At 39.1% G+C, this 27,816-nt stretch overlaps 1 protein-coding gene across 1 annotated transcript; it reads left to right on the top strand.

Moving 5' to 3' along the window:
- The first annotated feature begins 1,877 nt into the window (after positions 1–1,877).
- Positions 1,878–27,514, top strand: ABHD5 (abhydrolase domain containing 5). The gene is made up of 7 exons (XM_026045528.1): positions 1,878–1,917; positions 15,413–15,498; positions 15,781–16,153; positions 19,383–19,537; positions 22,593–22,704; positions 23,299–23,485; positions 25,853–27,514. Exons 1-7 carry the CDS (start codon positions 1,889–1,891, stop codon positions 25,940–25,942), a joined length of 1,032 nt encoding a protein of 343 aa, XP_025901313.1. The 5' UTR covers positions 1,878–1,888; the 3' UTR covers positions 25,943–27,514.
- The last annotated feature ends 302 nt before the right edge of the window (positions 27,515–27,816 follow it).

Genomic DNA, 27,816 nt, shown 5'->3' with positions numbered 1-27,816 from the left:
AAGTAGTGTCCCCTCGCTGTCCTGGCCCCAGTCTGGAAGGTTTCCCAGTCCACGGACATTCTGCTCCCACATCAGATTCATACATGCATCTTACAAAAGTGCCCAGGCAACCTGCTCCCCTGCAAAGCAAGAAGATGAAGAGACAAGAGGCTGAGATAGATTGTTTGTCCATGCAAGGTAGGCCTCGGGCACAGACACCACCACAGAACGCTACCCGTGTGTGTGAGAGGGACTCCCACTCCACAAACCTCACTTACAGCATCCAGTTTGGGTATCTGTAGGAACACGTGGAAGATGTTGCCAAAAGGCTGGAATGTGGTGGCTACTTCCACGTAGCTCAAAACTACAAGAGCCATACAAAATATGGCAACAGACATATTTTATATATTACTGAGCGATCACACTAGTGACATAACCTGCATGCTGTCACTGCACTCAAACTTCTACACTAATTTGCAAGGGATTGCAGATCCATCAGGAAAACCCACCCCTCATTCACTTCAGACAGGAAAAGCAGGCAATAAGGGCCTTGCCAATTAGCCACTTGCTTCTCGCCTAGCAGAGGCAAGAGCTTCTCCCCTCAGCACAGCTGAACACAGCCCTCACTCTATGGCAGGTAGCCATAGCTCCTGGCACGGCCACTTCCCCTTTCTTTAGAACATCACCTATATCCCGGCTGTATTATCACGAGATCTTCTCCTGCTGCTGAATCTGCAAAATATGAAGACAGAAAAAAGTTCTTAGCACTAAGAGCTTTTAGAGAGCTTTTAGTTAGACCACTGGGGGCTGAAAGTGCCCAAAGCTGCAGATTCCCCCGCAATCACTTGGTTACTGCTTTTCCCCTAACATCCAGCTGCCAAACTGCCATACTGCTGAGGCCTGTAACCAAACAGCAGAGGCTCAGCCGATGCCACGTTTCCTCCCCCATCTCAGGAGGATCAACAGGCCTTTTACTCTTCACAGAGAGATATGGATAAGAGCTTCCTTATCAACACGTCCTGAGAGAGACAGTCCAGCAGCATTTTGGGGCTTTCCTTCAGGCTCCAACTTCAGGCTTCCACAGCTAGCTCCAACCCCGGCAGCTCTGGGCCCTGAGGCTGGTGACAGCTATTACCAAATTAGTATTGTGTACTTTACCAAATAATTTCAGAAAGTTAAATTACCCTCTCCCAGGGGATATTATCTGTTTTTCTCAAGTGTCTCAGCTCAGAGTCAAAAGTTCAGAAGAAATGCAATAGTTAAAGTCTTTTATACTGCTTATATTCAGGGCATCTCAGTGCCTTCCTAAGGCTTATTTATAAGGTATATATTTATATGCAGTTCTTACATAACTGAGTAGTAAACACGTCACTGAATGCTGCCTAGATGGAGGATATCCCATTCCCTTGGTATTCTCGCCAGTGGCATGGCCAAACTTTATTTTCAAGTACAAACACATTTCAAAACACTGAAAATGGAGACCACAGCACGCGTGTCACTTGTTTACTTCCTAACTGCCTCGAGCACAGGGACCATTTGTGCTGTACGCAGGGGCAGCCATTCGCTTCTTGGAAGGGAAACCGCGGGCGCACGAGCAACCGGGGACATTTCACGGCGCGCCCGGCCCTTCCTCGCGGGGGAGACTCAGACTCCATTACCGCGGGGCATTCACCCCTCCATGGGGCCGTTGGGCAACGTGTGTGTGTGTGTGTGTAGTGGGTGGGTGTCCCTTGGTCCCCCCGGCATATCCCCGTCCGGTCCCAACGGCCGCGGTGCGGCGGTTGGCGGAGCAGCCGTCGGCGGCGCGGGGCGGGGCGGCGCTCGGGGCCCCGTGATGGCCGGTGCCGCCGCGGTCGCGCTGTCCCTGGCCGCGCTGCCGGCCGCCGCCGCCGCGCGCTGCCCCGTCGACATGGCCGACGAGGAGGCCCCGAGCGAAGGGTGAGTGCGGCGGGAGGGCAGACGGGAGGGAAGGAGGGCGAGCGGCGGCGCTGTCCCGGCGGCGACGCCGCGTCCTGCCTGTAGGTGCCCGCGCCTATGGGCGCCATCCCGGCCCGGGGCCGCGGCCTTGCCCCGCTGCCGATCCGCGGGTCGTCGTCCCGCTTTCTCCCCTCCGCGCGTGAGCGCTGCTGCATGAGCAGGTGTATCCGGCAAGTCCTTTTCCATGCCAGGTATGTATGCAAATGTATGTATAGATACATACGGATGTAGATGCATTCTTTCAGTGCCCTTTCGGGGCTGATCTCGCCCTTCGTGTCCTGGGGTTTGTACCCACCACGGGCAGTGCCTCGCTGCCATGTTTGGGTGCTATCCGGCCTACCCCCGGATACCCTGCGCTTCTGTGTCCCCTTGCAACTTTTAACTTTTATATAGGCATCCTGCCTTCTCATTCCTTAAGTTCTATATGTTCACGTAGGCACAGAGCAAACAGTGAAGTGTGTCAGTCTCTCTGCCGCTCTGACCTTATTTTTCTGTGTGATCCTTGACACAAGATCCAGATGAGAGCGTGTCTTTGCAGCATAAACTTGTTTCTTCCTGCTCTGACTTTTCCCCTTTCTTAGTACCATGCACCTACCTCGTGCTCAGCTGACTTCTCCAAACCATTCTTCGAATATCCCAAAACACTCTCATCAACCAAACTCCCCTGCTGTAGTCTGCCCTGCCCTGTTCTTAACATACTTTTGATATCCCTGGTACTTGTTTGTAAGTATTGACTCACACCGTCATTAAGCGCCTTCATTATAGCTATTAAACACTCTTTTGCCTGGTGTGCAGTGTCTTCTGACTATGTGCATTCAAATGGTTCCAGAGTAAGTTATTAATCAGCACTCTGCTATTTTTCTGTCCACGTGTTATTTATTGCTATATATTTTCATGTGCCTTGTCCTTTTTTGTTTTTTTTTTCCTCTTTACATGTGTTCGCAGCCAGCACAGACTCATTCCAAGGTCTTTTATTGCTCTGAGATGTATTTTCTGTCTCCTTTATCCTACTATAGAATATATAATCTTTGAGTCTCTCTTTAATCAGAAGACATACTTCTTAATGTGTCTGCTGGCCGCTTATCTCCCGTTTTTTTCATGTAACTATATACTGTTAGTCCAAACAATATTCTACCAGAGTATATCTATCTGTGCTGTAGTTCTGCATATGCTGTATCTCTCAGTCAGCTAAGTGTGTGTACTTTGTATACACTATTTACAAATATTTTTTCCTGTTATTTCTTCATCTCTGTCATTTGGGTAAGGTATCACATGGTTGATTCCTGGACCCCAGAAACGCGTTCTTCCTTTTTCCTCCTTTCTTAATTTCCTTTCATAATTGAATTTGCTTGAACTTGTTTGAAGAAATTTGCCTAAAATGCTTTAACTGCTATCATGAAAATCATGTATTCAAAATAGCTGTCCCCTCAGACTTGTATGTCTTTTCTGTCTTTGTCTTCTGCAATGTTATGTGTGCTTGAAACTACATTTCCCGTCTTGGTTCTGCATTCAATGACTTCCGTTCACATTCATAAAATACATGTCATTTGGAAAGCCTCTTGTTGATGATTTACTGGTTTTCTAAATCAGAGTCTTAAAATAGCTCTGCCTCGACCTGTTTTGTTTATATGTTCATTCAGCGCATTAGTCTGAACTGTCTTAGCCGCCTGATGTGATCACGTGGAGCGGTGCTTAAATGCTGCCAAGTGTCCTCAACTTTGGTAACCTGTCAGGATTGCAGGACTGTCCTGTCAGGCGGCCTGGGCTCACGATGAATCACAGGCTAAATTTTTAGAAAAGAATGTGACAAATTTCTCATTGTGGTTTGTTCAAATGGAGAGCTGTTAAAGGGACTAAGTTTTGAGGTTGTCGTCATTTCCTTTCTGAACAATCAGAACGTTTCATGTGAAATCTTTCAGACTAAGCTCCCCAGTTCACTAAAGGCTTCTAAGAACAAAATCTCATGTTCCTTCTCCATAGTTTAAAAAAGCACGTTAGCTGCAATGAAATGGTAATGCTGCGGGTTATTAGCATTGTAGGTCTGTTTCTAATATTAGTCAACATTAGCATTTCTTTATCCTTTCAAGTTGAACAAAGCTCAGTACCCAGGAAAAAAATAGAAATGAGTGAAATATGTTAAAAACATTTATATTTAAAACTGTGACAAGGAGAGGAAATATTATTGGACACCATTAAAACCCTAGATTAAATTGTTTATAACTAATACATCTGAAAAACAAATATGAAGTTTATTTGATCTGCTTGAAGAATTGATGTTGCTCATCTTGTTTTGCAATAAGCCTGGTTTGTTGAAATCTGGTAACTACACAGGTATGGTGAGACTGAAACAGTGTCTCAGTAACTTCCTGTATGGTCTCCACAAAGAGCCTCGTCACATTGTCTAACTCGGAATGAGAAAATTAACTGAACAAATATTTTGAGTCTTCATCCTGGAAGCAATTGCTTGGTTAACATGTCACTTACTAACAGCTCCCAAACCTCTTCCCAGCCTTGAACCTCCTCTGTTTAAGTTATGGAAGTAGTTTTCTGTCTGTGAGGCAATCGGCCTAGCACAAGCCTTCTGCTAATATTGAATTCACTTATGTTCACTCTGATTGTGTCAGGACTGTTTATGGTTTCTAATTTAATTAGTAATAGCAGCTGCTGTGTGTATATACATCTGTGGGAAAAAGTCCAGAGACAGAGCACTGGTTTCTTTCCCTCTGAGATAAGTAGATTAACTTACTTTACAAAAAAAAAAAAAAAAAAAAAAAAAAAAAAAAAAGTCAAAGCAGCCTGCACTTATGAGATTATGTAAGATTGTTGCATACGGCCTATAGTGTCAGAAAATACTGGCATGGGATAATATTTAAAAATACATACTGTAAGTGTTATTGCACCACCAGTAATCACTATTATTTTAAGAATTTAAACATCCTTCAGGGTTGTTTGAATTTTTTTCTCTGAGTTTGTGCTTTGAAACAATATAGGATTCTTTTTACAAATATAAAAGAAGTTTGGATAAAACAAAAAAATATTTCAGACCTGCTACAGCTTATGTCTGTCTCTTAATAAGATAGTTCACACTGATATCATAGTGATGTTAAAGCATACTTTTTTGGGAGTGATCTGAATTCAGATTTTTGCTTGCTTAATTGCTGCTTTCAACATGCAGGTTTTGAAGCAAACCTTAAGCAGGTGGGCTGTTAAAAGCACAATCCTGCTTGGTTTCCTTTGTGAAAAGAGACTTTTTCTGAAGGCCTGTCCTTTAGCATGTATGGCTGGCAGCAGGTCTGGGACCTGCAGCTTCCATTTTTTAAAGAGACAGTGAAACATAACAAGTTCATTGTGACAGCACATGTGAAAAAAAAAACGAAAAAAAATGATGCGTCCTTCCTCTTCTCATTTTGTCTTTTTTCCTGGTAGGGTCATGCTAAGCAGTAATTTCAGTGCTTCGGTGCCTTTTATGTTATATTTGTGTAGTCATCTGAAAATATATGTATGAGCAGGATTTCAAGTGTTTATAAACTTATCTTAAATAGTTTTCCTGTCCTTGTATGATTTTGGGAAAGAGCAAAGTCCGTGATCATTGGGAAGATTTCTCATCTCCCTTGATACAAATTTGAAGGTGAGAGGGAAAGAGATTGGAGCTATCTTTTCTTTGCAGTGACAGAGAAAGATGATCGTGATAGTGTGGTTTTTTTATCTCTATGCAAGGAAAAATTCATGTAAATGCTCCCTTGAGAAGCTTGAATAAACATAACAGGGAATAGAACAGTCATGTTCAGGCTTTTAAGCAAACATTACTGAAAAAAGGAATGAAAAACTGCAGTAAATATATGGGAGTAGATTATCTGCTCTTTACTTGGTTTTGACTGCTCCTTGGATTTTCTTGTTTATTGGATATTTCTTGAATTAAATTATGTTGGATAGTTTAATATTTGTTTATTTCTTTGTTTCTTTCCCCTTTCCTGGATGATCCATTACTGTTACATGTGATGTACTTTTTAAATTTTGGAGTTCAGATGGACATACTTTCATCCTTACCTACCTTGCAAGTTTGCAGCTTGCAAGCTCCTTCAGTGTAGCAGCGAATGATATGACTTAGCAGCTGGCAAGGAGTTGCCGAAGAGCCACAGCACTAGGTCAACATGTGTTCATGAGGCCTCAGGGAGGCCCCAGAACTTCATTTCGCAGTTTATTAAGGAAAAAAAAAAAAATCTGGGCATGGCACGCTTTCTGTTTAGAGATCAGCAAAAATGTATTTATGATTTTTCAGGGAATTCTGTAGTTCCTTGTAGTTTTCTATGATTCTTCAGTGGGACTGCTTTAGCAATCATAATCTAGAGGTTTGAGCTCTGCAGGTTGCACACTACCAGACTATAAAGATTTTCTCCTTTACTCTTTCTGAAACGCGTTCTTATGTTAGACAGTATGAGAAGGAACAATACTAATGTACTCCAGAAAGGTGCAGGTCTTTCCCCCTGCTCAGTAGTTCTTTTTGAGCAATAGGGAGTCTTTTCAATTGACTTTCTAGTTACATGTGATAAAAACACTGGTCTCACTGGTCTACAACCTAGGTGAAGCAGTATTCAAGTGCATGGTTTTCCTTGACACTCCTAGGCCTGAAGGGAATCCCAGGTACTCTTTAGCTGTATTACGTTTGGTTCATACTTCAAATATCCAATAAATGGGCACAGATACCATTGCAGAGAACATACCTGTAATATCTTGCCTGAAGTTATCCCTTCATGCTTTCCTTTGGTTATTATCTGAGTCATCTGTTATGGCAGGAATCCCCTATTAAAAATCCAGTTAGATTTGTCAGTCTTCTGGCTTAAGTCCTTACATGTCAGAAAGACAACAAGGAATGGAGAGAGGAAGACAGCAGTCGTACAGTAGGTTTTCATTTGCATTTAGTATGTTATTAAATAGGGTTAGTGCAGGATTAGAAAGCAACATCAGGAAGACTGCTGCTAACACTGTGGATAAAGTGGGAGTGTCTGTATCTGCCAAGCAAACAGTCCAGTATGGAAGTTGTGAAACTAAGATCCCAATACCTGTGACAAAGTGGAGTCATAAGCCAAATGGAAATTTCAGTGGACTCTCAAACTGAAAAGTTTGTAGTTAATATCAAAACGGTTTGAGGGTAGTAATCTAACACAAAATTTTGCCAGTATCATATACCTTCAGATAAATTCTTTTAGAGCCTGTTTGAAGATCAGTGCTGTGACTGGTTGTTGTTGTTGTTGACATTATTCTGAGCCTAACCTTGTAGGCCTGGTTAGAGACCTGCTTCCCAAAAGAAGACAGTGTCCATGCCAGGAGCATTATTGAGAGAATCCAAAGATCTTTTTTTGGTTGATGAGGAAGGGAGAGGGGAAAAAAAGAGGCTCTAATAAATTATCTGATGCATTACTAAGATTGCTCGATGAGGAAATTTTGATTTTCATGTTTCATAACTTTTGAATATTTACTTACAGTTCCAACCATTCTTTGAGGATAAGATTTTGTCCATAATTTATATTTGCAACAAGAGAGAAGAGGGCATGGGAGCAAAAGTAAGTGGCTTGAGTTTATACTGGCACCACGAGATCCAGATGAGAAGCTGAACAGCAGGAGAGAGGTCAGTGGAGAAGGGAGATTTGTGAGTCAGGGAAGCTGTGTAATGAGATGAGGTCACTCTGGAATAAGGTTAAGAGGGTAAAGGAGGAGGAATTTAAGGATAAAGCCTTGAGTGACGAGAAGAAAATGCAGAGATGGATGGTGAAGGGGGAAGACTTTCTGAAGGATTTGTAATAGAAAACTGAGGATCATGTAAGACTGCAGGAATGAGGGGAAAAAAACATCCCCAAAATGCTTTCTCTGAGAAGGTTGCACTTATTGACATTGAGAAAATCTATTCATACATCACAGTAAGGAAGAAGAAGGCTTTACAGTGGGAAAGAAAGAGATGGGGTGGACTTTTACTAACACACTATTGTTGAACTTTTTCTATTGATTACATTTCATAAGTATTATACATGAGCCCAAAGGCTTAATTAATTGTGTATGGGTAGTACCTTTCCACAGCAGAACATTTCCTGCAGTGACTTTTTTACACTTTTTCCTCTTTCCCGTTTTTAATGTTATCTGCTTTTTTGACGTTTAACACTTTTGCAATGCAGGCATGTAAACAAAACTGTCTTTGCCATTCTGCGAGAATGGGAGGGACCGTGCACTTCCTGGACAGTATTGATGAGGGTTTTCTAAGAATTGAAAGCTAGCTCAGTTGGCCAAAACATTGAATGCTGCAATTTGACATAGGAAGGAGTAACACCGTGGTTAAAAAAAAAAGAAATAAAAAGTAGATGCTATTCTGAAGATGAGATAGTTGTTAGCAGTTAGAGGACAGTAAAGTTTTTGAAAGAAAATGCTTGTGTGCTAGGGGGTATGTTGTAAGTCAGGGAGGAACAGTGTTAATGAAAACTTCTTAGGATAAATTAGTTCTGTTCTGTGTCATATGTTTGTGGCTTGGCTTTAGCCAGTCTGTGGAGTTAGAGGAGTGGGTCTGTTGCAAGGAAGACAGAACCCTACAATTTTGGGGGTGCATTTAGAGTCTACACCACAATTGTTGATTATAAAAGTAAGGGATAACGCTCGTAGTGATTTCTTGCATTAGGTGTTAATGCAGTTTATTTTGTAAGCAGTAAGAGTATTACAGGGTGTGAGCACGGGCAGCAGTCCGCTGATAATCTTCATTTTTATGGTGTTCACTAAAAGAGCACATGCCACCTGTGTTTCCTGGAACACCTGTACGTATACCTAGAATTGGGATAGAGGAAATGACAAAAAGTTATAAAAGGATTTGTGTGGTTAAAAAGTGAAAGACAGTACAGGGAGACAGAGAATAGAATGTGTCTGGGGTAGGTAAACAATGTGAGGCATGTAGCAGTGCTCACTTGTGGCTGAGCTTCAGCATGGGAGACAGCAGAACTGTAAGTCCTCTTCACTGCCTGAATAATGCTCAGGTTGTTCAAATGAATCTTAACATCACAAGAAACTTGAATATCACAAAAATAGCCAGAAAATTCTCATTTACCTTGTTTGTGTTCTCAAGTAAATGTTTTTAAATATGAGTCCTGTGTAGCACTGTTTATATAAGTAGAGTAATAAAATTTGCTTCTGAATTTTTACATTAATTTTTGTGTTTAATGTTCTGAATACAGAGTTCAAGATGCAGTAAATCCATGAAGAATGAATTGATTTTGCCTCTGACCTAATGTAGCAATATTCTGCAATAACCTACCATGGGCTTTTTGTTGAAATGGAGCTGATGTACATTACATTTCCTAGAAATATTATGTAGAGGTTTTCAAAACATTATTTTCTATTTTAATATTACTGAAGTAGCCAAGAGTTTCACAACATTTAATTGCCTGGAACATCTTGGTTTGATATTTTTCTAAACAGAACTTTATTGGCAGGCTTACAGTGCTTTCTGGGGGAAAAAAGGCACTTTGATTTTTAACTATAAAACTCATTCTCACCAATTTCATCTCTCTTCTTTTTCACTTCATGAAAATACTGAACAGACATCTGTTAAAGGATCAGGGTTTTTTTGTGTTCCCTTCTCACACCTTTGATTTCCACCTCTGGGTCTCACCCTTCAGGATCTTGATGTCCCTGAGGATTGCAACATTTTGGGTCTTTTTATGGCATAATCATAAAGTGGATCAATTGAATAAATTTCTTCCCCTGATGTTTGTGACTGCCAGAACTTAAATTTTATCCTTGGATTCTCTCATTCAAATTGCTGTTGTGGTTCCTGCACCTGATTGCTATTGCCCATGCCAAGGCTGTGCCCCTGCATGTTCTGCTCTGCAGTAAGACACCCCATGCGCAGCTGGAGTGTGCTGGAATGTGTTTATCATTCTCAGAAATGTGGAACACTGAAGAACATGTTGTGCTTTGGGGTGAAAATGAAAGACTATAGGGAGGACTCCTTTAATTGCTTATGTTGTTGAAGCTTTCTTGAAACCATGTCCTAAGCCTTGTCCCTGAGGTCTGGCCTGTTAAATTTAGACTGACTGAGGTCATGGCTACATGTTGCTGTCAGTGGCAGCTCCTGCTTATTAGTTTGTCGTCTTCCACTGGGCCTCACTGGCCGGGTCTTTTCCACCTTGCTAGTCTGGAGCTTTGCTGGTCAACTGTTTCACATCTCTATCAGCTGGATCTCTGGAATGATCTGCTTTAGAACATAACTCCTCTTTAGGCTGAATCATTTTGGAAATCTCAGTTAGAGAACAGCCAAAAAACAGTTGAGCTGGCCAAATGGGCAACTAGTAAGCTTTCACATCTCATCTGCTGCCAGTGGTGGTGGTTCTGGCCTCAGAATCAGGCATCACTTCTCTTGGGGTGCCTCTTACCGCCTGCGACAGGAATGAAAATGCAATAAATAGGGAACTTTACAGAATTGGACTAATATGCAGACTTCTTTATGTTTTATCTTCCTCCCTCATTTAAAAATAGATTCTTCATCACTTTACCAGATAATGTTGAAGGTTAAAAGTCAACTTAACCAGGAAAGATTTAGGTCTGGTACATGTTTGTTTACTGCTCCCCGTCATCATGATCTGTGGCTTTAAAAACTTGTTTTCATGTTTTCAAATGCTAGCTTGAAGTAGCTTTATTGCATTTTTCTCCCAAGCATTTTTTCCAGCTTTGTTAAACAACCTACAATCAAAGGAAATCCTCCTGGGAGTTGGGAGTAGCTAAAGAACACTATGGAACTTGAGTATAGTAAATGCTGCAGAGAGATTTTGTTTGTTTGTTTGTTTGTTTTCTATATACTTCAATTGATTGTGTTTTGTATGTGGTAGTCTTGCTTGTAAATGTTAATAAGTGTTTTTTATTGCCATAATCATTCATGTAATAGTATTCAGTATTCTGGTGTTGCAAACCATTAAATTAATAGATTGGAAAAGTGTACAACTTAGTGTTTTGACCCACAAAGTCTTACTTGGTTCTGCTGTCCTTGACATCTTCGATTGTTTCTTTGGCTTTGTTTGATTTCAGCTTATTACTTGAAAAGTAAACTTGAAATGTAGTGACCAAAAATAGCATTTTCTTTGGTACTTATTTATTGTTGATGATGATAGAAACAACATGCTAATAACTTCTTGGATTTTACCTAGACTATTATTGATGTTGGGCAAAATGTGGAAAACTTGCAGTTATCAGATTTATTTCTGTTGTGTCTTACTACTTTGCCCTGTGTTTGCTGTATTGAACTCTTGCCCCTCAGGTGTTAGGAATACCTGAGGCTTTTTTACTCCTGCTGTTCTGCCCTTCCTTAGTATTCCTGTAAAAATATCTGCTTGAATCACTTTTTCCTGAAGTTTTAAAAAATGTTAAAACCAGAATAGTAGTTGCTCCTTTTTTTTGATATTAATCTCCTGAATATTATGTATGAAGTAACAATAATATGTAAATCTGTATGGTTTGTTCTGGTAAAACACAGAGCACTGTATTCTCAGGTCTGTGGAGCATTCACATATATGACAAATCTCACTGAAGTACAGAGCCTAAGTATTTTTTTGTGTGATGAGGTTACTTGAGACTCAGAAGAGTAAGTCTCATGGTGTTTGTGGTATTTTGATTTTGAAACTTTCTGGATTCCTTTGCTAGCAAAGCACTTCAGGAATACCATGTGCAGAAATCAGGGGGAGGAACCTGAGCTGTTTTTGAATTACCTAAGGCTTGTTTTTCCATTGTATTTTAAGCTTTTATTAATTTGGAGCTAGATCTAATGAGCTGATATTCGTAACAGCCATAGCAGGTGGATGGCCCAGAAAATCAGGATGCTGTTCATTCGGATGTTAGGAAGAAGGAATACAACAAATTCTCTGCATTTTGGTGTATTTTTTTCTTTCCTTATGAATAGCTGCATTTACTTCTGAAAATCAGGAGAGGATTAGTTAGGAATTTCAAAAACATCAACTTGATTCTAATAAGATCTAAGGGTAAAACTTGAAATCATTTCAGTGGATTTTCTCAGTGTGTCAACTTTTTAAAGTTTTTTAGCTTGTACTATGACTAAAATATTGGTAATTTGCAACACTGTCTATAGAAATATAAATAAAAATATGTTAAGCCCTTATTTTTGCAGTGATGTAATTCAGAAGTCCAGTTACAGCTGTTTCAAGTAACCTTTGTGATGAGAAATTCTGTTTTCCACACTCCTGGCAGTGCTAGATAGTTCAGTGCTTATTTTTTGGTCTATACTGACAGTTTTAGTTACTTTACTAATATCAAGATATTTTCTGAAAAGTAGATGTTTACAATCAGTGCCACAGCAAAATCTCAGCGTATGTCATCTCAGTAGGTCAGTAACTTGTGGCAAATCACATGATAGCAAATGGTCTTGCTCTCATCTGCTCTGATTTAGTGGAGCTCTGTCATTTTGTGCTTTTATTTTTTTAATACACCCAGGCCTTCCACAGATTATTACCACTACCTGTACAAAAGTACCTTTATTGAATGATCTTAAATCTTATAATAATGTATGGCCCTACAAGACATATAACTCTAAAGTGAATAAGATGATGGGAAGCTTGAGCGGTGTGTATGTGTATTTATTGTCTCCTAGACAGAATTATAAACCATTAGTTTGAATGTTCAAAGTGTCTTTATGTGGTAGGACTTCTTTTCAGTGAAGAGATTTGAGTGTCTCCCTCAGCATACTGAGAGATGTTCTCAGTCAGTCAATGTTACCCAGCGTTCATGAGCTGTTTGAGAGTCTGTCAGATTTGTAACTCGCCGTAAGTCCATCAATTGTCTTGCCTGTAATCAATTCTCAGCACACTAAATAGGATTAATCGAACTGGCAGAATGATAGTATCGAGTTACCGCTTTGGCACATTCTTCATCTGATTTGACCTAATTAGTGGAGGTGGATGGGTGGGTCGGATTGGCCTCTGCCTCTGCTTGACTCCTATTTCTTTTGAAAGTTCCCCTTAGGCAGTTTAAGCTGCGCTGTGACAGCAAGTACTTGATTCAAATTAATGTTCATGCAGCTGAGGAGAATGAGTATTATCCCTGGTTGCATTTTACACAATACTCGATTATTCTTTACCCCCTAGATTTCTGCAGGCAATAATCATTATTTATTTTTCTTAGCTGTGTATGTTTTCATTCTAAAGAGTATGTTTTATAAGTGTAAAGTTGTCTGCTTTGCTGTAACATAGTGTGGTACCCTCTAAATCCTAATGCTTCCGTGCTGATCATGCTTATGTACGAGCCTCCCTCAGCCAAGCTGACTGTAGTTGACAGCTCAGTTAAAAAAAAAAAAAAAAAAAAAAAGAAAAAAAGTCCACAGTATTTTTCTTGGTTGAGTGGTATGGGATTTCTGCAGTTTCCTCAATTTGGAATGAACTTGTTTGCATGAGCTGGTGGTTCTCAAACATCAAATGCTGTCCTTGGGTAAGCAGGATTTCTCTTAGTTAAACTCTGTCGTGTGCTATTCTTTTGTTTGCTTTTGATTGTATTTTGGATAATGACGTGATTGGGGCTGTCTCTTAGTAGAATAATCCAACGAGAGCCTGTCATGGGGGAATAGACTTTCTCCATGTCTAAAGCCACTTAGTGGTTGTCTGTGGGGTTTCCTGTTACCTTCCAGTTTTCTGTGCCAAATGGCTACAAGAAGCTAGAAGCAGCAGTTAGGGAAATGCAGTGGTCTGTTGTCAAGGGGGCCACCAAATCCTCTGCTGTTCGTTGCTGATTTTACCTGCCTTCAAAGCTCCATGCTGTTCGAGGTGGCCAGAGTTTTAATTTCTATTTCCGTGGGGTCATATCTTTGCACTGTCTTCATGTTGACATGTTACACGGTGACATGTTACACTTGTACTTTTCTGTCGAAAAGAAAATATGAAGACTTACTTTCCCTAATGCAGGGGTTTCCTAAAAAGAATCATTTCATATTGTTTTGGCTTGATTGAAATAGTAACTAGATTTTAAGCTTCTGACTTGAGAATTATGAGAGAAAATGTCTAATTCACCACCACAAAAAAAAAAGTTTGTCTTAAAAGTGCAGTGACATAGCTATTGTTTAATGATTTATCTAAGTAGTTCATAAAATTGGACATAATTATGTAATACAATACTGTTAAACACAGATTTAACAGTTATTTGCTGGCTCTATTGGTTTTATCTGGTGTCAGCTTCAATCTCTTAAAAATATTGCAGATATTTAAAGAGATAAGTGTGGCTTAATGTGGAAGCAGATTACTTGAATACCCATTCCTGTAGGATGCTGAGTTTTTTCATTCTTACATGAAGCATCTGAAAGAACATATGGCTTTCAATTTCAAGTTCTTGGAGACTACAGCATTAACATGATTCCAGGATTCTGGTGGTTTAAGAACATTATTTTCCAAAAAGTCAGGCATCGATATGATTCTTGGAGAAGTAAACCATATTGGGTAACAGTGGGTGATTAGTTGCTGATTTTTTTTTTTGTCAGATGCTTCTCTTCTCATGTCCCCTAATATATTTCTGGAAATCTGAACTGTGCTGCTTGCAATTGGTTTGTCCAGTCTCAGAAATCCTAGGAATATGAAACCCTGACGTATTGTAGCATGAGCTTAAACAGTTGTGTGGCTGTGCTAGCTTAAGAGAGGTGGAAGGTGAAAGATTCTTTGGATGAAGAACTTGAATGGCCAGACCTGTAATTTGTTACTAATGCGTTCTGCAAACTCTGAAAATTGGGACATCAGTAACTTTTTGGTCTTTGTGGTACAATTAATACTTCAGCCTCCTATCTTAAAGATCCTGTAGCCCACTGGAAATCAGTTAAATTTGGGAAAAATAAGGTAAAGAAAGAAAAATGATTGTGAACTCAGAGACCTCGTCTTTATCTCCCTAAGTAATATGAGGTCTATGGTCATACATCTGCAACCTTCTCACTGAAAAAAATAGCTGAGCTGGCAATTGGATGAAGCTGGCAAACATGAGGTGTATTGCTCTTGTTGATTCACATTCATACAGAAGAGTGTGTGTCTGTGTGTGTGCGTGCGTGTGCGCGCGTGCAGAGAAACCTCCAAGGAATCTCAAAATGAGGCTGGAAACTGCAGGAATTGTGGCATGCTTCTGGCCAGGCTTCTTGGGTCAGTGTGAGGACCGATGTCTCCAGGTTCTCGGGAGAAGCCTGCTGTGACGGAGGTAGATCACTGTGCTCCAATAAGGAACAGATAATGGAGCAACAGGACACTGTTCAGAGAACACCCTCATCATTGCAGCATCACAAAAAGTCAGGAGAAAGTAAATTTCTTTCTACAGCACACTGTTGTCCTAAATGATGTGTAATTTAGTTGTGCTTTTTCAAGAAGAGCAACACAAAAAGCAACTTCAAAGCATCAGATGGTGCAGAATGTGGTTATCTTACTGGGGAAATTTATATTCTCCTTTGCTGTTGCAGGTCGGGATGGTTATTCAGCTGGCTTCCTGCCTGGTGTCCCACATCACTGCTACATCTTAAAGAGGCTGAAGACAGAATGCTGAAATGTAAGTGTGTTTGTTCTTTAATAAGGCTTAGAAATGACTTGATTTGAAATTGAAATCTGTAGATTTCCATTTGAATGTTTTTTTGAGTTTTTAGGTCTGCACTGTGTTGAATTTAGCAGGTTTATAAATAGGTTTTCAGTGTTATCTTATTTGTGATGTTTGATGCTAGCACCTATGTTTTGAAAGGAATCTTCTGTTTCAAATGTTGTTTCCCCTAGAATGCACTTTATATTTTATCAGTCACATCTAGCAAAATCAAAAATTTCCCCCCTTTTTCTCCAGGTATCACCAGCACATACAACAAACGGTATGTGTACCTATCTAATGGGAATAAAATATGGACTCTGACCTTCTCTCCAGACCTCTCTCATAAAACCCCACTCGTTCTTCTTCATGGCTTTGGAGGAGGCATTGGACTGTGGGCTCTCAATTTTGAAGACCTCTGTGAAAACAGGACCGTTCATGCTTTTGACCTCTTGGGATTTGGACGTAGCAGTAGACCACACTTTGACAATGATGCTCGGGAAGCAGAAAATCAGTTTGTGGAATCCATAGAAGAATGGAGAAAGGAGGTGGGGTTAGAAAAAATGATTTTACTCGGACACAACCTAGGTGGATTCCTGGCTGCTGCTTACTCACTGAAGTATCCATCAAGGTATGTGAAAATAAAGGAATGAAGAAATTCTTTTTCTGTATTTCACTAATGTTTTTTACCGCAAATATAATTTGATCAGGTTCTTGATAGGTTAAATAGATGACTCGGTTGGTTCAAAGAAACTTCAGGCTTAAAATTCAGTATTAAATATCGGTTGTGTGTTTTGTTCCCATACGACGTAGAAGTACAGATATATTAAAACTGCTTCAAGTGTATTTTTCTGTACCTGACTGGTTTTATTCAACATCACCTTGCCATGCTGTAAGGCTGAATAGAAAAGCTCGTATTTACGTGTTAATGTTTTGTGGCATCTCTGATCAACCTTAAGTTTGTCAAGGGAGAAGAGGCCTATTTCTGCCAAACTCCCCATTACCATGGATAAAAATGCACTGTTTGAACCTGTTCCCTTGAGGTAATTCATGCCTGTATGCTGGCAGTCAGCCTGGTGCCAGCATGATTATATAAAAATAATTTTGGCAACTGCTTGATTTAAGTTGTCTCTATGCCACTTCATATTTCTTTGTGGGAAAACAATCCAGCTGCAGCAGTGCTGTAATTGTATCCATCAGCATTTTCTGCAGACACATCCTGGTCAACAGCTAACCCATTTTTCCCCTGAAATGATAACTTGCCACTTCTTGGACATGGCTGGTTATGTCGCCTCTGACGAGCTAGGATACCACCAGCTGAGGCTCTTCTACAGCAAGAAAGGATATTGGTTTTGTCTAGATAAGCTTAATAGCCTCCTGCTTCCAGGGTGCAATCTATGCAGACAAGACGTTTTTATATACAGTTCTTATTAACTGCTCTTTTATTGACCTTATGGGTCGGAATGGAAGAAAATTTATCAATACCAAAGAACCTATTTTAAGATGCAGCAGATTCGTGACATGATTTATTTTTTCTAGTACGTGATTACTGCGTTGGGCTAAAAGCATGAATATAAGACCAGCTTTCCAAATCTCATAGTGCGTTGTATGCTCTACAGAACAACTACCTTTATCTGTGTTGTGTTGTTAATGTACATATACGTACCTTTCTCTCAGATACGGAGATTTTAAAATAAATTCATAAATCAGTGGCTGTTTCATTCCAATTGGGTGGCAGCTGGCACATCCTGCTAGAAAGGATGTTTGAAAGTAGATCTATGTCTAAATCTAGAATTCCAGCCAAGTGCAGTTCAAGAAATGTGGTCCTGTGCTTTGGGGATATAAAACTCTTATCCTTTGGGGTATCCAGCAACTCCAGCTAACTGGAATTAGTGTCCTGCAAGAGTCGCTATTCAAGTTGTTTGCTCTTCTGGGGTATTTATAGATGGCCCATGTTGGACAGGTTTTTGTTTCTGTTGTCTGATTTAGATTGAAAGTGACGCTTAGGTGTTTTCAGGCTTCTCTGCACTTAAGTAGGGGCTTAACTAATTTGAGAAGGTTTTAGTTTGTGCTCTTGCATTACTAATATCATTTCTCTAAAGTTAAACTAACACTCTTTCAAATTAGCACACTTAGTGGTAGGGTCTTAAGACAATATTGGATCAAGTGATAAATATAGGGGAGCCTTCAGCAAGATTAACTGCATTAGAAGCTTAAGGGATTCACGATACATGTTGTTAGGAGAGTAGATCTGTTTCTGCTAGCCTAGATGATTTATTCGTTTACTATGTAGTATTAAAATTGTGCATGGAACATCATCATGCATCATAATCTGAGATTATTAATCCCAAAAGCTTCCCATATAGAAGATGCCTGGGGATGTGGATAGAAAACATGATTTTCAAATAGAAAACCACTAGATAATGTTTTTGGAAATATTTCCTGTGACAAACTTCCCTTTGTCCTTGATCATCTTTTAGGCTTGATTACCAGAAGGAGGAATGCAACACAGGAAGGATACTATTAAGAAACCAAACCTGAAAAGAGTTTATCCTGTTTTGATTTATGAATATGTTGTGCTACGCTTAGTCTTGAACCATCAATAGTGCTGAACCACTTCTCATTGCTTGAACTCCTTAGCCTTCCAGTCTCTTCTGCTTGTGTTTTATAGCTAATCTCCACCCTGTCCTCTCTTGCCATTCCTGTGTGCTGCTGTGTGCAAATACATTTGTGGCTGAACCAACAGCAAAGAAATAACTTCCTGAACTTAATCCTTTTCAACTATTCATTTTAAGTGCTGATTTCTGTTTTCCCAAACAATTAAAATCCAGAGTAGTCTCCAGAATCACTTCTGAAATCGTTTTAAACACTGACAACTCTGCTATATTTACTATCTATCTTCATGGCTTTGAAAGCAAAAGAAGACGTGAAGAAAAAAGAAAGTAAAGATAATGAAGCTGAACCATATGCAAAACCACCTTAAATATGCAAAACTGTAGTGAAGAGTCAGTGTCTAGGACAGGCCTCTTAGAATAGGTGTAATATGGGATTAAATAGAAAAGGATGGTTCCAATCCACCAAGGTGAAATGTATTTTTTGCTTGAAGGGGATACACAGGATGAAGTGATTGATAGGTGCTTGTGTTGGAGACTCCTACTGTGCTTTCTGTGCTGAGATTCCTTTGAATGATAATTCTATAAAATGTCTCTCTGAAGCTTCTGCTGTGAACTACATCAATAAATTTAGAAAACATTGAATTTTAATCTGCCTCTCACTTCAGATTTCACTTTGATAAGATAATTTTTTTAGATAAATTTACATCCTTGCTTAGAATAGAAAGCTTATCTATTATGGAAAAGAAAGACTTCAAAAAGTTTGCTGAAATAAGTTCCTTTCTCTTCTCTCAAACTGCTACTGCTGCTAATACTTAGTATGAAGGCCTATGAAATAGGCCTTTTTTTAAAGACAGAAGCAAGACGTACATTTTCCAAACGTGTATGGCAATAGGTATTTATTGAATAATGAGTTTCTTTTTTTGACATGAACTTCCATTTTTCTTAAATTATTCTTTTTTTCCAATTTTGATGTTCTTTTGGAATTGCCTGTTAAGCTTCAGATGTTTTTAAATATAGCTACTTGTAGCTGTGTTTGCCACATGACAGAATACAAGTTATTGGCAAGAAGCTTTGCATTCTCCTTAATCAGCATTCAAAAGCAAAGTCATCGATGAATCGGACGTTAGGTAATAGGCCACTGTGATAGAAGTGACTAAACAGGTTGTATGATATAGATAGCAAGTTGTCACCTTTCTCAGTCCAATAAAAATTAATGTCTAACCTCTGAACCTTCTCTGCCAACAGGGTAAAGCACCTTATCTTAGTGGAGCCATGGGGTTTTCCAGAGAGGCCTGACAATGCTGAACAAGAAAGACCAATTCCAATGTGGATCAAAGCACTAGGAGCTATATTGAGCCCATTTAATCCTTTAGCTGGGCTGAGAATAGCAGGACCCTTTGGTGAGTGTTAGCTGCTCTTAAATACTAGTTTTCCTTGGATGTAAACGTGTGGGGCATACATGACTTTAAAATAAGTTTTGTTGCAAGCTGTTAGCACCCACAGAGAAAAGAATTGGAGGAAGAGGTATGAGGACTTGAGCAAGAACGAACTCTAAGACGAGAGCAAGATCTTCCTGTTAGAAATACTAATATGATAATTTATAGCATCGGTTATAGACTTCGGTTTATAACTATACAGATTATGTGGACATCTGTCAGGGAGGCCTAACAAACATGCATCCGTGTGAACAGATTTTTTTTTCCTAGTTGCCGCTAGTTACACTCCATTTAATTTCGCTTCCATTTGCAGTTTGACTGACAAAGAGCATTTCCAGATCAGAATAATGTTAGAATACCATCTCATAAATGTGCTTTTCTTTGGCCTGCGTTTATAGAAATTAAGCTGAAACTGTTGTGGGTTTGGGATTTTTTTTTTTTTCCTCTCTGCTGTTTTTCTCTCAGCTGTGTCCTGTGTTACAGTGGCAGTTTTGTACTTCTTTCTATTCTCCATCTCTGATGAGATGTTAGATAAACCGTATATTGGCCCTAATCCTAGGAATAAATACATATGATATACAATCCAAATACATTTTTTCTTAAAATATCTTCCGTAGCTGTCATTCACTTCTCCCTCGTTTTTAGTGTTCAGTTTAAAAAGAAACTAGTGACACTTCCAGTCTTTGTTTACATTTAAACTACATCTGTTTCTGAATTCTTTTTGTGCATTTGGATTTGACTGATGTAGGCATTTTATCCAGTAACACATGCATAAATCCATTCACATGGAAGAGTTCAAAGCTGAAGTGCTTCCCTTACCAAGCAGATGGAGTCATAAGCAGGCTCAGGATTAGGCCATGTCTTGCACAGGTATCTCAAACATACCCTTTTCAGTAGGTTGATGCTGAAAGCCCTGTTGTTCACCCTTTTCCATCCATTTCTCACTTCAGTTTTCCACTAAGTAATGTCAGCACTGCCACAGCATGGAATTTTTGACAGACTCGGCTCTCAGAGAGAGAAGTGTAAGTTTAAGGCACTGTCCTGGGTGTTGGGCATGAGCAGGCATTGAACCCAGCCTGGTGAAGGTGCTGATTAAGCCAGACACGGGTGTCCCCGTCCTGGCTGGCAGGGCTCTCGCGTCCTCCCTGTGGGGCCACCCGCTCGTGTCCAGTGTTCCATGTCACGTATTGAAGTGGGGACAGGGTTCTCGGAGCATTGTGCTGGTGTCACATGCCTATTTATTCAGGCTGGCAGGCAGTTTCCCAAGCCTGGGAGGGAGACGGAATTTGAGAGGGACTTTTTTCTTTAAATAGTTTCCAATTAGTTGACACGCTTGTTTTCCTACACGGGAACAGTCAGCCATTAGCTCAGAGCGTACGGGGCTTAAGGGCTTGGTTTGGATTTATGAATTCCATTGCTAGAGCTGACTGCTTATAATTTCTCAGGGCAGCACTAATAGCACTGTGACCGCAACCTCCTGTACGCCTTAGCCTTTAATATCAGTATTTCTTCTGGAGTTACCCTAGACACTGCAGGAATCATTGGCCAAACAATTGAGGGTGTCTTCAAAAAGCATTACAAATAAATCAGTATGAATTCATTGCAAAGTTCATTCCTTGTTTCATTCTCTCCCTATAAATTTCTAGGGAAAGAACAGTTTCCAACTGATGAAAACACTTTTTCATTTGCTTTTTAACAAAATTAAAAGTGAGTCCTAAAATGGAGGCATTTTCAGTCCCTAGCTATTGGAAGTGGAGATACTGTGGCTTTTATGCAGTCAGTAGGGAAGGGCATTAGTCTCTTTCATGCACTCTTATTCCAAATCAATGCAACATTTATGTGTCAAAGCTAGAAAAAAAGGTCAAAAAATGAGCAATTTGATCTCTTTGGAGAAAATGCAGGCAATAGAACAAATTGCAAAATACTTGCAAAATCTTCATTACTTCATAACTTAAATCTCTGGTTCGTAAAGAAATTGTTTCCTCCCGTGCTGTGTTCAATTTAAAACCTGATTTGAAGCGTACATAAGGTGTGTTGTAACAGTCTAATCTCAAGGTTACAAAAGTGTAGATCACCATGACGAGCTCTGCATAAACAGTCACAGGCCTTTGGCCTGGAACAGGTAGGAAGAAGTGACATCATCATAATTGCACAGATTAACAACAATATTTTCAGCCTATAAACTTAAGTGGTAAACTGGAAGGCTGCTTCTGCAGCAGGAGATGAATAATAGTCATAGGCTAAAATCAGCCTTTGTTAAAGCACTTGTCCTGAGATCTGCCTGCTCATTTAGAAGAGATGCTTTCCTTGAGAAAGGGTTTCAGAGCAGGAGCTTAACTTTGTGAAGAGAGCATGGGGAGAACAACTTCACTAGCTTAAAACTTTACCTTTATACCACTTATCATGTTCTCTACACATACCAAGGTTTCCACACCAGTTATTCAGCGAGGACGTCTGTTCTTTCAGCTAAAAGCTGGTGAGATGAGCTAGCTTCAGAAGAAGACTGCTCTGTGAAAGGGCAGTAGAAGCATATCTAAGGAGGGAAAGCAACTTTTTTTTTTCCAGCAGTGCCTTTCCAGTATGAAAGCTGAAATGTCCTTGTCTCACCTAGTTGCTGCCAGAGCAACTGGGAAGAAAGTGTTGGTATTCTGTAGAACTAAACTGGAGACAAAAAAAATCAGCTTAGCCCCCTTGGTGCTGCCCTTCTCATGTTTCTTCTGTTGCTGAGGTGGCCCTTTGCAGACATGCCCCAAACATATTCAGCAAGGTTAGTGCCAATGCTTCAGTGCAGCATGAAATCATTTAGAAAATGTATACTTAGCTCCTGTTTGGTGCAATCATGTTTGGCCATCGTGTTTTCCTGAGACATGCAAGTGATGAAGCAAAACATTCTTTACAAATTGCCAAATGCCCCAAGGTGCAAGGGAGTCTCTTTGGGGGGTTTTAATGAAAAGCATTAGGCAACCTGAAAAAGTTGTCAATGCCAGCTCCTCCTATAATACTGTTCTCTGTTTAACAGGATTAAGCCTTGTGCAGCGTTTAAGACCAGATTTCAAGAGAAAATACTCATCAATGTTTGATGATAACACTGTGACTGAGTATATCTATCACTGCAATGTGCAGACACCCAGGTGAATATGTGTTTTCCAGTGTGTTTTGAAATTTGTCTCTCATTTACTGAGAGCCTGCTGCTCCCTCCAATGGTCATGGTAACAGTGTGCATGCTTTATTTTATAAATTGAAGAAGAAAGAAGATTGCGTTTTTCTGAATTTCAGAAAGAGATTATATGTAGAGGCTCTCCCCGTTTTGTTTATTTCATTTTTTTTTTAGCCAATTTTGTTTACTTCAAACTGCTTGTGTTTTAATTTTGAGAAGGAGCTTGGGCACTAATTTTTACTCCAGAGGATGCTATTCTGGTGTAATTTGTAAAGACGTTCTTCAAAAGCCTGACAAATAAGTCATCTTTTAAGTGTTAACACTCCATGTTGTAAAAACATAGACTGTTTATGTTAAAGATAGCATGCAAACCTTGAAAACTTGTGATTTGAATTGTCAAAAATCCCAGCATCATTTATCATTGTATTTTTCATGTGTGTCACCTAAATATGCCAGTTTAAAGCTAGTTCAAGGTATGAGAAGGGGAGAAAAGGGCAGAGACTTTGGAGAATTTTTTTTAAATCTTTTTTTTTTTTTTTTTTTTTTATTCTCTCTTTGAATGGCTAAGTGGAGAAACTGCTTTCAAGAATATGACTATTCCTTATGGATGGGCAAAAAGGCCAATGCTGAAACGGATTTCACACTTGGATCAAGACATTCCGATCACTGTGGTCTATGGAGCACGTTCATGTATAGATGGCAATTCTGGCAGCACTATCCAGTCTCTGAGACCAAATTCATACGTGAAGACAATAGTAAGTAGACTTTTAAGACTTTTTTTTAGTTTATCAGTGTGGATGTGCTTTAACTATATCCATCTCATGCATTTTTTTCCACAGTAGTTGTGGGAATAATAGCCCTTTGAGTTAAAACCTTGGATGAAAATTTCTGATTTCTGTCATGTAATAGAAAAAGAGAAAATAAGTGTTAGCTCAGAGAAGAATAGTACAAAGCTGTATGAGTTCGCCAAGTAAGAATGAAAGTTATTTTACCTCAAGAAGACGAATTAGGTCTATAAGCAAGGTGTTTTTTGCAACAGTTTTTTATTTTTACTCTGCAGTATGCTAATGCTAGGACTTTTGTGGTCACTGGTGAGTATTCAGGATTTTTTTTATTTGTTTTAAACAACAGCTTTCCTAATATCAGCATCTGTGCACGAAGAGGTCAGGAGGCTCTCGTATTGTAAATTGTGCCAGCCTGTTTGTATAATGCTTTTATTTCTCGGACAAGGGAGTGGTCTGTGCCTGGTGCTGATGTTTTTGAAAGCACCTTTCTTTGAATCATTACAAAAATGTACAGTTTTGTCTTTATAGCAGATACATTCCAGTTTAGAGGTTTGGCCTTAGCTTTTAAAATATGTGCAGTCGTAATGTGCTGCAAATGTGCACACTCTCTGCATTTTTTGTTTGGGTTCTTTAAACCAAGCAAATACAGAAGTATTCTTCACGCATTCTCACATCAGCCAGATGTGATAATTGGATATGTACATACATTACAATCTTGTGAGGTGACAAAATGCTAGAATATACCAGCTGTCTTCTTACTGATGTCCACTCCTAACTGGACAGCAATGTGCAGTGTGTGCTGCCTTCAGTACACTCAGAAAAGTCACTCAAGCAAAATTTGAAAAATTGTATTGCTGTGGAGCTGTTTACGTGCGCTAAAGAATATCCAGAACTGAAAGTATCACCCTGCTGCTTAACCACAGAATAAGTTTTAACAAAAAGAATCACTTTAAAGAGGTGTACGTAGTTACTAGGACAAGCATATGTCAGGCAAGCAGGTTTTTCCAGTCTGGTTGGTGGTTTTTAGAAAGTACAGGAGGTAATGTTTTAGTATAATTCAGCTTAAAATTTTGTCAAGCGAAATGCAGATTCTGAAAAGTAATTGGAGAGGAGAAAATCACAGGGACATGGAAAGACATTCACAAAAATGAAGGAATGAAAGGGCTCTCATAAAGCTGACGTGTAGACTTTCCTATTACCGTTGGCTTTGCTGACCTTAGTAAAGTGTACAGCAGTTTTGAGGGTTTTATTGTGCATGGTTATTTTTAAATACACTGTAATGAAAGAGTTCTTTTTTTTTTTTATCATGCTAGCATACTTTACTTAAGGCAGTATGTTTCATTTTAGAGACTTAAGAGAGAATGTCTTAATGGTGAGGGAGGGGAAAAGTAAATTTGAATACAAATAAATCGTTCCTTGGTTGTAACATTAGAAGAAAATATTTCAAGCACCTTCACCAGACAGTTTGTTGGTGACTTGCTTTCAGTTTGCGTAACAGTTTTGGCAGAGAGTGATAAATTACAGAAATACTTTAGCCACCATATGTGTGGTTACTTAAGCCCTTAATTTTATTACATGGTTTCAATGAAATAATCTGGGTCAGAAAAGGTTCCCAAATGTGATTTCCTCCCCCCCACCCCCATATACTCCATCATTTGGATTTGATTTTTCCCTGCTTAAAATAGTAGTTAATTCAGAGGATTGAAATCTTTTTCCACAAGTCTAGAAAATCCTTAACAATTAAAGCCTCTAAATTCTTGCTCATTTATCCCAGTACCTTTTCGTAATCTTTTCTGTATCATTCTTTTAATAAGGGAATGCAAGTGATCAAATGTTCTCTCTAATGCAAATGCTCAGAGAAATAAAGAGCCACTTTGCAGACTTTTTGAGCAGAGAAGCAAAGGGATGAAGGCCAGCTGAAAGCTTGATATGTAAAGCATTCTCCTAAGCTTGTTTTGCAGTTTCTTTTGTGCACTTACATCTTACTTTCAGTAAGGTGTGCAGTTGAATAAACAGTGGGTTTACCCCCTTCTCCTGTGTAACAGAGTCCTTTGATGGGTGAAATGAAGTTTAATTTTTCTCAAGTTTACACCATTGCTTTTTAGGTTGCATGATGCTACCTGCTGGCAGCAGCTGGGCTAACTTCATTAATGCAGACTGGATGCAGCAGATAGCGTCAATTTTGAAGCTTTTTCTTTCAAATAACAGCGTATCAAATTGATGTGTAAAACTCAGTTTGTTGTGGGTGTATTCTTCACATATCCCAATGATATATGTGTTTTTATATATATTTTGCATTCTTCTCCTTCCAACCTCTTTCTCTACTTCATCCTCCAGGCTATCCTTGGTGCAGGTCATTACGTGTATGCTGATCAGCCTGAAGACTTCAATCAGAGGGTGAAAGACATCTGTGATTCTGTGGACTGACTGTGTTCTAGTGTGCTCTCTTTAGAAGTTCTTACTGTAGGTAACATTAATAGCAATACTCTGTAGGAAATTACTAAAGAACGCAGAGCTAAAGGAGCAGGCACTGTTTGCACACTCTTTCTTCTAAGAAGTCATTTGCACACTTAAACCACTTAGTGCCTTTTGGGGGGATAGGGTGATTTTAAGCAAATTTTGTACAGGTTTGTTTGAGATTTGTCTTTAGGTATTGGCCTGTCATGTATGAAATTGCATACAACTTTTTTAAACTGGAATTTTCTTCAAATTGTAATTGGACTTTGCATATATTGAATATCTTAAAGAGGTTGCATTCTCCACTGGCACAGAGAGCTACATCAATATAGATGTAATGCATAAAATGCAGTTTGGCTTCTTTATAAGCGTTCATATTTTCTAGCTGATGTTTCATAGCAAGAATATGAAATTGCTTTTACATACTTTATTTTTGGATTGCAGAACTCCATACACTGTATTTTAAGATTTTATGTCTTGTCTGTTGAAGTTAAAACAGCTTGTGAAGCTGATTTTTGGAATAGAGACAGGGCCAAAATAGTGCATGGTGTTTGTCACTGAAACATGTCAGTTTGTAGGGAATCGGGGCTCGATATGAGGCAATCTTTCTGCTGTTGGATGTTATTTCCATTTATCTGAAGGCATTTTCTGCTGTGTGTAACTTTTATTGAAGCCTCAGTTTCTGAGTTGATGATGTCACTGACATTCATGCTTCCAGAAATATTTTGATTTGTAGGTTTTGGTGATTTTTTTTTAAAAGGCAGAAGATGGCTTCTTAGTTACTCCATCTATTTTTAACATCGAGTAATTACTGCAAGATTTGTTGCTAGCTTAAACCTAACAATTGTAGATAAGTTGACAAGATTGGATTAATGCTAGGAAATGGCCATCTGGATAGTGAGTACAACTCTCTTTTCCTTTTGATAGAAAACCTAGCCTGTTTTTTATTAAATTTTGGGGAGAGGGGGAGAGTACTGTTGTTCTCTAAGGGGGAGCTACAACAGAATAGTGTATTTTAGTTAACATGCAGCCTCCTTATAGGAAGGATGATTATTACTGCAATAAATGATACCACTATAACAACGTACAATTGCATGTTTTAGAGGTCCTTTATATAGTTTTATCTTTCCATTGAATATTATGGAATCAAAGCTAATCCAGTCTCAGCATCTCTTTTGAACTGTAGATTGATGTTAGTTCTTTGCATGCTTAGTAAATTATATTAAGAAAAATACTTTGTCACTTTAAAGCCAAATTACGTGGTGGTTTGTTTTTAAAAAAACAAGTTTACATGAAACTTTTGATCTGCTTTTGAATGTTGAATTGACTACTACAGACTTCTTGATACTTTTATACATAGAGGATTTGAATTAACAATAGCACCGTCTTGAGGCTTGAGTGGAATTCTGTGCATTATTGCTCAAATTAATGATTTGTTGCACATATTTATGACGTGAAAGGCAAAGATACCTAAAATGTTCAGAAAATACTCTGGTTATGTTTCAGGCTGAGCATTCTCTCTCTCCCTCAAGGAGATGTTTACATATATGGGCCTATGTAAACATCAAACAGTCTTTGTGACTGCCTTGACTGGTAGCACTTGATATCTCATGAGTTAAATAATGTAATTAAAATAATTTATTGAATTCAGTTACATCTTCAAATAGCAGATGCCAGAATTTCTTTTAAAATCTGTGTTATTTGCTGAAATACAGCATTCAAAATGGAAAATGAGAATATCAGTTGTAATGTTTAGTATAAGCTACATGTTATCAGCCATGCCACCATTTACACTGATGCCATGAGTATATATTCTTTCACCTTTATCAGGGTCTAATTTGCAT

The sequence above is a fragment of the Nothoprocta perdicaria genome, unplaced genomic scaffold (genome assembly GCF_003342845.1).
Source record: "Nothoprocta perdicaria isolate Ctin4 unplaced genomic scaffold, notPer1 scaffold_40, whole genome shotgun sequence".
Lineage (NCBI taxonomy): Eukaryota > Metazoa > Chordata > Aves > Tinamiformes > Tinamidae > Nothoprocta > Nothoprocta perdicaria.
This window is presented reverse-complemented; position numbering and strand designations above follow the sequence as displayed.